This window comes from Manduca sexta, chromosome 27 (assembly GCF_014839805.1).
Source record: "Manduca sexta isolate Smith_Timp_Sample1 chromosome 27, JHU_Msex_v1.0, whole genome shotgun sequence".
Classification (NCBI taxonomy): Eukaryota; Metazoa; Arthropoda; class Insecta; order Lepidoptera; family Sphingidae; genus Manduca; species Manduca sexta.
In genome coordinates this window covers 1,202,770-1,216,410 of record NC_051141.1, presented here as the reverse complement: position 1 = coordinate 1,216,410, position 13,641 = coordinate 1,202,770, and the positions used below count along the sequence as shown (strand labels likewise).

The 13,641-nt window shown below is 36.5% G+C and overlaps 1 protein-coding gene across 2 annotated transcripts in view; it reads right to left on the bottom strand.

Moving 5' to 3' along the window:
* The window catches only part of LOC115454881 (G-protein-signaling modulator 2), a 36,062-nt gene extending 24,170 nt beyond the window's left edge, over positions 1-11,892 (bottom strand). Inside the window, exons 1-7 of one of the 2 annotated variants that reach the window (XM_030183592.2) lie at positions 11,637-11,892; positions 9,237-9,466; positions 8,552-8,830; positions 7,736-7,975; positions 5,085-5,349; positions 2,912-3,100; positions 2,309-2,541 (exon numbers count right to left, since the gene is read on the bottom strand). In XM_030183592.2, the coding sequence (XP_030039452.2) occupies positions 2,309-2,541; positions 2,912-3,100; positions 5,085-5,349; positions 7,736-7,975; positions 8,552-8,830; positions 9,237-9,466; positions 11,637-11,681 (1,481 nt within the window). In that variant the 5' untranslated portion in view covers positions 11,682-11,892. Of the gene's footprint in view, positions 1-2,308; positions 2,542-2,911; positions 3,101-5,084; positions 5,350-7,735; positions 7,976-8,551; positions 8,831-9,236; positions 9,467-11,065; positions 11,458-11,636 lie in introns of those variants that run through there. The other variant, XM_030183598.2, reaches the window with a different exon arrangement.
* Between the last annotated feature and the right edge of the window lie 1,749 nt (positions 11,893-13,641).

Below are 13,641 nucleotides of genomic sequence, written 5' to 3'. Positions count from 1 at the left end.
GATACTAAGATACGGTTGGTAGAACACGCTAAGAAATGCGATATCTCACTGCAACTGCAGCGAGTTTAAGTTTCTCGTCATGTCTGTGTCATCATGCGGATGGTCTGCCGCTGCTATCCATCCAAGGCCTCGAGCGAGTATTGGGCGTAACCGTCCCTGAGGGGCGAGCAGTATTCGACAACCGCGAATTCACGAGAGAGCCAATGGGCTCAGCGTGAGAGACCGAAGCATGCCTGTTCAGGATTCCAACTTTACGTGACGTGGCATATATTACGCTTTCGATGTGATTACTAGGATTCAGATCACAGCGAATATACAATGAGGATACGCAGGTCAGTCTGCAATGAGAGTGAACTACCCTGAAGATTTGGGAGAAAAGAAAACAGAAAGCTTTTCCACGTGATCACACACACCTGCGTATTCTTGGCATTGAACCCAACTGGGTTCTTGGAACCCCATATAGAAGTGAGGCTTCTCACAACGAACCAGAGGGCTCATAACAGTATCGCACATGAACCGGGCTGTCTTCTCCATAACAATGAATGTTGCCAAGCGATAACATATCCTTATTTCAGAAGAAATAAGGCGTTTACCGTCATGAGCTTCGAAACGTGCCCATCAAAGAGAAAATTCCCTTCCCCTAATTGTTTTGTGCAGTATATAACATACTGAAAAAAATAATAATATAAAACTTTTTGAAATCAACTATGGTAATTTAGATTTCTTAATTATATAAAATTACCCTCTTGACTATTGACTATATTGACTCTGTAAAGTTATTCTACATTATTATTAACGATTTACATCCAAGTTATAAATTGACGAGTACGAGTCCTGAATACGAGTGTGTAAAAACGGCTTATTTGGGATAGTTATATTTATAAGCCAAGTTATTCGGCAAATTTATATGCAATAAGTGTAAAAAAGGCATTAAAGGATTATTTTCGATAATCGATATTTTATCGGTTATCGGTCCATTTAAGAGGAACGATAATTATTGGAAAAAATACAAATAATATATGGATTATCGGATTGCATGCCCTAGCGTAAACATAAGAAATCATTATGAATTACACAAATAGATAAGTACCAAATACTAGTCCGTGCCATACGATTTGATTTTAGAGGGTAAGGAAATGCTCTTTACCATCCCTCTAAAAATTGGTAGTGACTGAGCGCGTCTTATTGCTACTGGCAAGGCATTCCATAGCCTGACAGCGACAACAGTGTAGGATTTCTCCATAAATACAGTAGCATGCACAGGCATTTTCAATTTCAAGTTCTCTGATGATCTGAGCAACTTAAATTACCAAGAAACAACACCCAAACGCTATCCAGGAACTGGCCCATAGTTTGTTTGGTTTACTTATAGTATTCCACCATGATATTTTTTATAGGTCCAGATACCACGGTTTCTTGAATGCTGTACCAGTTTAAATTAACAAGTACGATAAATGGCGGCCGCTTTGTAAAAGCATTATTTAATATTCACTACTAGAAATCACTGGCGCAACTTGACTAACACAATGTTCAACTCATAATTTGGACTACACTGGTGACTGGACCAATAAGTACTGTACTGTACATACTGATTTGTGAAGTTACTTGACAATCATCACTGTAACTTTGGATATGAACCAACTCTGCCTAACAATCAAACAAGAAAAAGGTGTGATGCTATGTTTCTTTATATATAGGCTTATTTCGATATTGTGTTAATAATGAAACCACATAGTCGTCTTTACCTCTCCTGGACTTCAAGATTTCATATTCATTAATTATCCAAGAATAGCGAAAAACGAACAATTTTACTTTACGGTTTTTTTTTATTATTTTGTAGTTAATTGCCAATATGGTGTGAGAGTGAGTTTATTTTTCACTGAAAATGTGATGTTGCGTGGTGATGAATTCTCTTAAGAAACTTTTTATTTCACTTCTATGGTTCGAGTAATTTATTGTAAAGTGATTTTTTTTTCTAGAAGATACTTATCTGGTAAACCACATACTTATGTGGTTTCATAGACTAGTGTAATGCTAAAATGACCCTGTATAATTACTTTAGTGGCGTAGTTGTATTACAAGTGTGGTACAGAAATCAGGCAAAATGGTACTAGGTTGTTCTTTTCAGTATTAACTAGAAGCCTGGAATTTGTGCTCAATATGGTGAAAGATTCAGCCTCTATCACATCATGCGACAGAATACTCACGGCGAAAAGTGGATTCACTAGTTGCGCCTCTGCCTATCCCTTTGGGCATGAGAAACGTAAGTGAGCGTGTGCGTGCTAGTATGTACTGAGTGTGTGCTAACCTGCCGTTCTTGCCGCTGCTGGCTGAGCGTTGTAGCTTGGCGCCGAGCTTGCTCTTGGGCCGGTTCTCCTTGTTGGCATGCAGCGTGGCGCGCTGCTCGTCCATGCGCTCCGACTGGCACCGTGATAACAGTTCGAAGAACGATTCCACCGGGTTCTCCTCAGACTCCGTTCGAACCATCTCCTGCTTCTTCTCCACTTCTTGTTCCTCTTTCTTTTTCGCCTCTGGTGTGATCTATGATTGTGAGATAGCTATTAATGATATATTGTGAAATTAATTTCGCCGTATGAACTTGTTTATAGAGCAGGTACGCACACGAGCACATAAAGGACTTAGCGGTAAAAAATCATCAGTCACTGCCTATCAACATCAACATCAACAATTAACATTGATTTTCTGTACTTTTAAATTTGAGCATTTGTTGTTAATTTATGAGAAGGCCAAATAATATCAATGGATAAAAGATTTATTGTAGGTATGATATATATGATCACACGATAGTGTGATTAATCAGATTGTCGAAAGTGCATCGGAAGTTATTATTCCCTTTCAATATCGACATTATATACAGTTAATCTAAATTGGAGCGATTTGTTTCATCTACCTGTATAAGCGAGAGTTGTTCCATGCTCTGCCTGCGCACGCGCAGCGCGTTGAAAGGCGTGCGCGGCGCGTCGTCATCAACATTCGGCGGGGCGCTGGGCGGCGCCTCCGGCTCGGGCGGCATGCCCAGCACCTTGCGCAGGTCGCTCATGTTCATCTGGGCCGTCGCCATACCCAGGACATCCCCAAGCTGCGAGATAAAAATAAAATTTATTGAATATTATAATATTATACTTAGTAAGTTTACACATTGAGACTCGAGATGCCTAAAAACTACTACAATCGCATTAAGTAAAGTTTACACGAATACGAAACAAGAAGGAAAAATTTGATTTAGTGGAATTTTGCCAAGTTTAAAGATTTATGAAGTAAACCCATAACACCTAAGATATTTTTATTACATAGATATGTTGTCTGAGCTCAATATTGGCAAGAAGAATGTAAGGTAATTGCCCGACATTCACGTAGTCAACCTCCAACCACTGTCGCGGCTAGTCGGCTTATTAACTTTTAGTATTTTGATAAATAAAATGCCTTCCTGTGTTTTTAGACGATGTACAAATTATACTCTAACTGTGAATGAAAAAAACTTTTTACTTCATACGTTAGTAATAAGTATACACTATTAACTTATTTTTTAACTAATAAATACATTTTACTCGACTGCCATGGCGACGGCGGTCCACGCTCGTGACGTATCAACGCGAGCTGTAACTGTCGATGTATATATATCCTTTTCTAACGAACGTATGCCTAATCTTTGTATTCCTTCTTCAAGCCAATTTGTAATTTATATGTATAGGTATGTGACTATAGTGAATAGTGCGCCGTTCTTTTGTGCAATTTTGTTAGTGTATGACGCGTCTATTTGTAAAACGTCATTGCATAACACTAACATTTTTTGGATTCAGAGAATACACATTCATTAAAAAAAATGCAAAACGTCTAAAATAAAAAAAAAAAAAAATTTTTGATCAATGGGCTGATTTTTTTAAATGTTGGGCATGTTTCGTATTTAATGCATCACCTCTTGCTGCAAAAACTGCCTGTATTTTGTATGGCATAATCTATTTTACTTACTGATTACACTTTGTGACACATTATTCAATTTTTTCAACCGAAGCACTTTCGAGATCTCTTATGTAACCGAGTGGTGACTTTCTTTATAACTTGCCTTCCAAGTGATTTCAAACAAACTGACCATCTTAAAACTTATTGCTCTAGTGCAAGACGAGGGTTCGGGTCGGCGATTGGTACTACACACATGTATTAAAAACGTTCGATAGAAGTAAATCGTTGCATTCGTTAATAATGCTTATTAGTGCAGGTCATAGCCGGACGTCGCCCTCCTACGAATCGTTACAAATGTTTGTAGTGAAGAAAAGTTGTGTCAGCACAAAGTTAAATGTACAGAACCGTATACTTTGCTTGGAATCATTATTCCAATTTCAGTATGCGTGAGCAATACTTGACCGCGCTACTTGGTTACTCTACGGTAACTATGAGTAACTCTGATAGCCAACAATCATTTTTGTCTTGGTCCATTAAATTTTGTTTTATAGATTTAAGTGCTAATTACGACTTTCAGAAGCTTACTTTTCGCTTCAGAAGAAGTCGTAATACTATTCTTCAGCATTCTACTTACAATTAATCTTACTTCCCTAAATAATGTTTACATGTATCTTATTAAGGTTTGAGTATTATTTGTTACCGTTAAACGCTGTGGAACAGGTAAGAATTGGAAACAAAAAAAAAATTACATAGCAGTTACGGACAGTTTTTAACCATTAAAATGGGTATAGGAAGTAATCCTTAAAAGACAGATATATGTTAAGGCGGACTTTTCTGTAGACCTATAACAGAGGAACAACTCCGCCGTATATTGCGTCAGTAGTGGTTTCAAGTTTTTAGAAGCTCTGTCTGTTTAATTTTTTCCGACATATTTAATAACCTTGTTGTTTAATTTAGGTATTTGTTGGTTATAATAATTTAGGCTTAACCTGAATTATATACATAAATATTCCTCTGGAATCATTTCGCCTATTGGTGCAAAATGTATGAAAATCCGTTCGCTAGCTTAAAAGTTTATCGCGTTCAGATAATAATAGACAGAGCCATGGGGTGACTTTAGTGGATATATTTTGACACTTAGTATGTCCTTATGTTGTACATACCTCTTTGGAGATGTTGAAGTGTTCAGTGGCGTAATACAGCGCCTTCTCATGGTTCCCAAGCGCCGCGTGCGCATTCCCGAGGGACCAGCAGGCTCGGCCCTCGCCGACGCGGTCTCGCAGGCGGCGCGCGGCGGCCAGGTGGCGCGCGTGGTACTCCTCCGCCGCGCGGTACTCGCGCAGCAGTGTGTACGTGTTGCCGAGCGAGTAGCACGCCTGAGCCTCCACCGCCGCGTCGCCGAGCTCCTCCGCCAGCGCCAGAGTGCGTCTGCACACACAACGAGAACATTCCATAACAAAACATAGCACGTTGATACCACCAAATAACAATACGTCAATTCCATACCAAACAACTTTGCGGTAGACCCCTTTAAAATGAAATTTAATTTTATTACCTTTTTAAATTATCTTTCTTAGTAGTTGTAAAATATATAAATAGAAACTTAATATTATAGAAAAAAATTGTTACCACACCATGAGTTTGTAGTGATTTTGGAACCAAAATATGGTTACTAGAACAATATGTAGGACCAAAAAAAAGTGAATGAATTGTTCTGTTGATAATTTAAAAAAATAGGTTTTGATAATATATTACACTCGTTCGATTTTGACAATGATAGTAACATGGCGACAATTAATTCATAGTTATGAATGGCACCGATCGTAGTGATCGTAGTCGTACCTGAGATTTTGTTGCAGGTTAAATAAATAAATTGGAAATATGAAGCATAAAAATACCGTCACTACGAGATGAATGTGCAGTAACAAGTTTGTGACAATAAAACGTAAAATATGAACCTGTTCTAAAGTGTTACCAATGATTAAAACTACAGTCAGTACAACTCTAAGCACATTAAGCAATATTTATCTAATATTATGGACATCAAACAAAATATGCGTAATTTCAAAATGGACCCATAAGATAAAAAAAAATCATCAGTTTATATGCATCAAGGTATAGATTAAGTTATAATTCGCAAGAATTGTCTTTGATTATTCAAATAAAAGACTACCCTATATACTAGCTGGAAACAATAAAAATCGTATGAATAATCCGCTACAAATATAGAGTGGTTAGATAAAACGCAGTATGGCACTTGCCACTTCTAGATATAATTGAAAATTGACACCAGACTGCGTCACTAACGAAACTGTTTATCCTATCCGATATAGCTGGTTTTATTATTCAGTATATTTACCCTATGTGAAACATGCATAAATAAAAAATAAAAGGAAATATCGTCCATAACCAAGTTGGGTGTGGAATGGACTGACAAGATGCATGTCTACAGGTTCAAATCCTTATGGCACACTACTCCGTGTTTTCTAAAATCATATATGTATTTTGTGAATTATAGCTTGTTTTAATGGTGCAGAAAAACATCGTCAAGAAATCGGCATACCTGAGAAGTTCTCTATAGAACAGTATATGATACAGGGCTGATATTATTATGATATTATAAACACGTACGGCGTGTGTGGCCGCTTACCAGTCGACCACTGACATAACCATCGGGTATATGGCACTACAGAACGTTGGCGTTAAACGTCATTCACTTCTAATAAACAATCTTGTATGCACTCTTTACAATTATTCAGTTTTAGAAGAGAGACCAGTCTAATGATATTTAAGTATTTTAGGTCTCGAATCCTATGTTTCAATTTCAAACTAAAAGCCTCATCATGTCTCGATTTGTGTATTTTTTTCAAAAATAGATAAAATGTGTTTAATCCTTATATTCATACATTATTTTTAGTCAGTTTTGAATAATTCCCACTAACATAAATCAATTCAAGACACACACATATATATATAAATATTGTTGAGTTCGCTGAGCATGTAACAGTGAATAATTGAACACGCGCCGCTCGACAAACGAGAGCAAACTCGCTGCGCTGCGAATGGAAAGCTGAGTGGAAAAAGTGTGGCCATTGTATAATTCGCTACAACAGCAGGCATCATTGCATAACCGGCGAGCCACTAGCTTGTAATGGATCGTTTAGTTACTCTGTACTTTACTTCACCGCCATTTATGTGTACCAGAGGCTAACGTCGGCAGGTAAGAATGAGCAGCTACATTATGAAAGTTGTAAAGTGATATTAAAACCAGGAAATGTATGTCCACAATATTGCCATGGAATGATTTAAGGTACATATACCTACTTATCTATAAATTTAAAGGCCATTCAACGATTTAGTGTCTTCAAGTCGGTAATTTACGAGTTTATTGCGCTTGCCATATCATTTACACCAATACTGTAACTGATCAAATCTAATTGCACACTGTGACCAAGTCGTAAAACAAATACATGTGCCATGTTTCAAGCGCATTTCACTTTAACACATTCTATGTGTGTATCAACTAAAGGCGTTATTTGAGTAACACATTAATTTTTAGCTCCCGTATTTCTTGAGTGTATATCAAAATGTACTAGGGAGAACATTATATAACCTTTCTCAAGTTCTAGGGCGTAAAATACAACATGTAACTTGTATGATGTACACTAGGCATTTAAGGGTTTAATTAAATTGAAATTTTATGTCGAATGGCCACATGAAAATGCCCCACCCAGTAGAAGATTTATACAAGCATACCTCGCCAATGAGCTGCACTTGAGATAGTAAAAACCGAACGTGGTCCGTGTATGCGTACTTGTAATGTTCGGCGGCGTTCTCGAACTGTCCGAGGAATATGTGTGAGTTGCCGAGGTTGCTGTTGGCGCGTCGCTCGGCCGCCTTGTCGCCGAACTCCTGCGCGATGTGCAGCCGCTCCGTGTGGTAGCGGATGGCGCGCGCGAAGTCGCCCAACAAGTAGCATGTGTTGCCCAGGTTCCCGCAGGCGCGTCCCTGAGCCTGGCGGTCGCGCAGTTTTCGCATCAGCTCGAGATTCTCTCTGGAAAAGAGATTATTGCTTTAAATTAAACAAATATTTGAAACATAGCCCTGAAAACCCTTTTTCAATTTACATTGATCTCCTTAAAGATGAGCAAAATTCTATTTAGAATTATAATCATCATCATGATCTTCAAAATTTAAAGGTATAAAACTATAATAATATGTATACTGGTGTGGGACAACAAAACAAGTAATAATAACATCTCCAAATGGATTTTTCACCTAAACTATGACTATGACTGAATTCCACACCGCTCACAGTGCAGGCTTATCAATTTCCTAGATTCTTTAACAGTACTGTGCTATTCGAACTTGTTCAAACCTTAATGTCAATTACCACACAACTGACATATAAAACAAACATTCCTACATCTTAAAAACTTGAGAAATAAATTTTAGTCGACGTTTCGTGTTGATCTGAGTTGAATTATAATCTACCCTGTAACATTATACCTACTTACAAAATGGTACCATGTCAATAATTAATAAAAAAAATAAAAAAGATAAAAAACCCATTGACTTCATTTATACATATAACATTTTTGTTAATATAGAAAGTACCTACGCTACTTACTCGTAATAAGCGACAGCTTGCATGAGACAGTCGCGAACCTCCTGCGGGAAGTGTCCGGGGTCGTTGTGGCCGACCCTGCCGAGCTGCTTGCCCTGCGCATGGTACACGTTGCCCAAGTTGTAGAGAGCGCGACCCTCGCTCAGCTGGTCTCCGAGAGCGCGGGAAATCTCCAGGTGCCTCTTGCAGCACTGAATGGCTTCCGTGAATTTGCCCATCACTTTCAGTGTGTTGCCGAGGTTGCCTGAAGCTTTGGCCTCGCCTAATTTGTCATTCATTGTCCTATTAACAAGGGACATACAGTTAGGATGTAGACTTGCTACGATCTTATTGAATGGTGTACGTAAAATTAAAAGTAGCATCGTAATTGTGACTGGATACTTATTTTCAATGGTGCAACAAGTTACAGCAACTTAAAACTCTGATAGCGTATCTGGTGCCTTATATTTATTTGTCAACAGTTACAATCAATCAGCTTATGTACTTTAAATCTTGAAGGAGGTAGATGTTCAAATGCTGTTCTCGTTTTACGAAGCTAATTCCGGAAGGAATTTCACTTTATGGGATATGATGGTGATCACATCCTATAACATGAAAGGGCACCATATTATTACTTTTATTCCTCTCATAATATTGAATCTAGGACCTAATGGAATAACCAAAGCAGCAACAGGACAAAAATATTTACCTAGCTAATGTCAAGTCATGTTTATGATATTGCATGGCCTTATTATAGTCGCCTAGGTAGAAGTATGCATTCCCCAACTGACTATAGATGGCACTAAGGGTGCGCAAGTCGTCGGTGCCGGCCTGAATGGCCGCCTGGAAGAACGCCACGCCCGCACGGCAGTCGCCCGCCTTGCACAATCGTTCGCCCTCCAGAGCCAACTCCAGGCACATTGAGCCCCCATCGCAACTCTGTAAACAGTAATAGTACAGAAAATATAATATGCTACTTGCCCCTATTCCACAACAATTTTAAATTGTTCCAAACATCTAGAGATTCAATTCCAAGACAATGACCTTAATATAAGGCACTAAAATCTAGATAATATAACTAAAAATCCTGTAGCTAAGTAATTTTACCTGTCTTGAAATTATAATACGATAGAATGTCCAACTGAAGCAGATCAATAGAGGACCTCAGTGCATGAATTTAACCATAGTTTAAAAGTGTTTAAAGTAATACAGAAGTATTATTAAATAATTATGACAGTTGACTTAATAATTATACCTGAACTATTAGGGCAACAGTTTGATGCAGTACTACACCTATTGTACCTAAAACAACTCTAACAAAATATAATATGACAGAATAATTTCATTAATCATTAAGCATAACACATATAACAAAATATATTAAAAAACTAAAATGTTTGTATGAACTATTGCTTCTGGGTATTACATTTTTCTTAGTAGACTTTTTTACTTTTGGAAAATGTAAGACAAGACACATACAGAATATAAATTAGTAGGCCTTTGCCGGCTTGTTGCTGATGTAACTATGAAATTAAACAGGTTGGCATAAATATATTGACTTGCAAACAAACTTTAACTTGTCAGTTGCCACTAACTGGACCCTATGTCATTTATTCAGTCTAGTCAAATAATAAAGTAAGTTATAAAAAGTTACTATTATACATAAAATGAATAACATGACTAATCTCTTTAATTTAAATACCTACATGATTTTAAAAATTCTAAATAATAGTCTTTGTTACTTGTAACTAACAAATTTTCTTCATATACCTGTTTGCCTACAATTACATTAAAGCAGAATAAATATAGGTACTAAACATTTTCCAATATTGCTAAGTTAGAAAGACCTTTAAGCTTTGCTTCGCTAGAAAAATGCTGAGCCCTTTTCCCATCAATGACATGCTTTTACAGCTATATTGAAATAATTGGTCTGTTTGCAAACTGCTGTTATTGAAAATGGTTGTTGGCTTAGTTTGAACTTTAACCTTTACTGTTACAGACAAGAGAACATACTCAATCATGCAATATTGCACAGGGAATAATACACATCTTTCTCAGTATGATGCCATTATTATATATAATTAGTTGAAATGCTGTAGTTTTGGTAACATTAACGCAGTAACAATTTGGTCTGAATTACATCCATCAGCTCTACGATTTATTTAACTGAATTTGTTTTTTAACTTTCAATGCCATATTCTATGTCAGTGGATGTGATTTTGATATAGTATAAACTTTAACCTTTGCATTACAAGGATGCCAACTTGAGGAAATCACTTTCATTCATTTTTGCTCAACTGAAATTATATTAATTTTATTGGGAAAATCTTGGTAGCCCTCTGTTTATATTTACTATTTAGGGATATAATCTTTTCTATTCATTTTATCTTATGTGTTTTTTTATATTGACAAATCCATATTACTTATCCATGATTTCTGCTTTTATATAGTAAATATGAAATATACAGCAAGCGTAAATCATACCTATCAAAGTATGATTTCTTAATACAATCAATATATTACAAACACATCCCTCACCTCTAAAGCAGCACTCATTATGAACAAATGTATCCCAGTATGAGTTTTCTTACACAATCACATACTGCATATACAAAATTTATTTAATTAATTCACTCATCACTAATGTAGGTTGATGATATTCAGCAGATTGCACAACCGCCTGCATATCACAACGATGTAACTCGACCGCAAGCCCCGTAACGCGAGACAAAGGACTTAGATTGCATTTACTGTATTTACAATAATTCGCGTTCCCAATATAAAATTCCCGATAAACTTATGCCCGAGGTCCTATTTCGCAAGATAAGAGCGAAAAGTATAAATGAGTATATTATTTGTGGTTGCGGTGAAGAGTGAAGCGTCAGTCGTCAAGCGCCGAGCGGGAGCGGTAACAGGTCACGGCTTCCGTATTAGGCACCCCACTAATGACTCACTTGGCGACATAATTTGCAACGGGAAATCGAACCGTTTGTTGTTCACACGCGTATTTATCGATGCATTACGTCGCCGTCTGCGACCTCAATCAACAAAATTACTAACGCCTGTGGGCTATGGCGCATGGTTTCCACGCAATAACATCTCCACTTACTTGTGCGTCCGTCGAAAGATTCTCGGCACTAGCGCTCACAGACATCGTCCTTCACTTTTACACAAAATAACAAAACTAAAAAACGATTACACAAAAGTATCAATTTATTCTCATAGTTGTTTTTGTGTATTTTTTCTTTTTGTTGGGCGTGTACGACAGTTACGACTTGACACTAGTGGTTTTGTTTTTTCCATTGGTTTTTTCGCTCAAACCAAACTAAACCCACAGAGCATAAAACGTCTAAAACTGCTGCATTCAGTGTTGCCACGTAATAATATACATTACCCACTAATTGTAACATCTTCGGCCGCGGGGAACAAATATGTATACACTAGTACGATTAATCTGTTCAGATCCATAGAGTAAGTAATATACTACGTAAGAAGAGGCGGCACTTAGTACATTGAATTTGAGCTCACGCACACATACCTGAGCCCAGTAGGATTACATTTTGTACCAACATTACGCAGAAAAAATGATACGCAAGGCTGCCAACTTACTATAAATCTGCTCGTTTCTAGAGACGTTCCTTATTTAATCGATATTATCGATAATTTTGTATCGACAGCTTTATATCGATAAAAATGGCTGACCATAAATCTTACACTGGTATAAATTATGATTGAATTTAGAATATTAAAAATAAAACATCCACAATTTTTAATAATTCCCTTTATTTAATTAGAAAATACACAATATTATCACGTGAATTTCTTATGTATAAATTGTATAATGTTTAGGTCTCCTACTTAGAAATTCATAACACTCCAGTTTTCCGTTATTTATTTCCAATTTTATATGGAAATTGAAAAATTTTATACCTTACAGATATGATCTTTTTCCGTCTAATCAACAATTACTATGATACAATTATTGCAAGGGCAAATTAATAGATTTCACACGTGCCTTTTTTGATTAGGTTACTAAGCAAAGAATTGAAACTCCATAATCTAGAGTATTCTCTTCAACGACTACCTGAGGTTGTAAATTTGAATTAAATAAATAACATCACTTTTATGTAATGTTTTAAATAATAATATAAATTTTCTGTTACCGGTGTAGATCAAGTGGATACTTAGCCATAAATATGTTTGACTTTGGGTACTTTTGTATGCCACAAACCTCACATTTTTATACACATTAATTCTTTTCCCCATTCTCGCACACAAAATCAATAAACTACAAAAATGTAAACAGAATTACAGTCAATATCTCGGAATAATAAGAATCACTATCTCGTAACACACACTACACAAATTCCTTCAAGAAGAAATATACACAAAACGGAAAAGCTGGCTCAACTCAAAGTATTCGGCATAAAACTTAACTTATTATTGAACATAATCGCAATTATACAATTTTTTTGCAAATAAACTTCAACAATGACAAATCTACCGTCAATAATGGCGGCAAATTATCAACTATCATGGTAGCCAACATACTTTCAAAATTTATTGGATTATTATGTTGGTACAAGATGTTACGATGAGACGGCCTTTTGTCAACCAAAACTAAACTCTATGTAACGGCATTAAGATATATAATCATTCATTATTACACAAAATGTTCTAAGTGTCCACCCCCTTTCAGATCTATCAGTATGCAACGCTGCAGACACGGCACAGTCACTAGAACAATAAAATACTGGTAGTAGATATTGATTGTCGTAGTTTCTGAAACTTCGTAATATTACATAATAATGTAATATTCTATGGTAAATAATATATTATAGAAAGTGAGTGTATTTTAGTAACTTAAAAAATATTAATAATGATATATAATTATAAAACTGAACTTGTAAAAGCAAAAAATTGCAATTGCAATTGCAAGATTAGACATACGGTTTTCAACAATCTCCAGATATTATCAAGAGAATCTCCGGCAAAGTCCTAATTCTACTACTTAAAATGTTTAGAGAAGTTCCTGCAATAATGCACTATTGCGTAAGCGAAGGGAATTCCCTCAGAACAAGAACAAGCAATTGTTCTGAGGGAATTCCAAATGC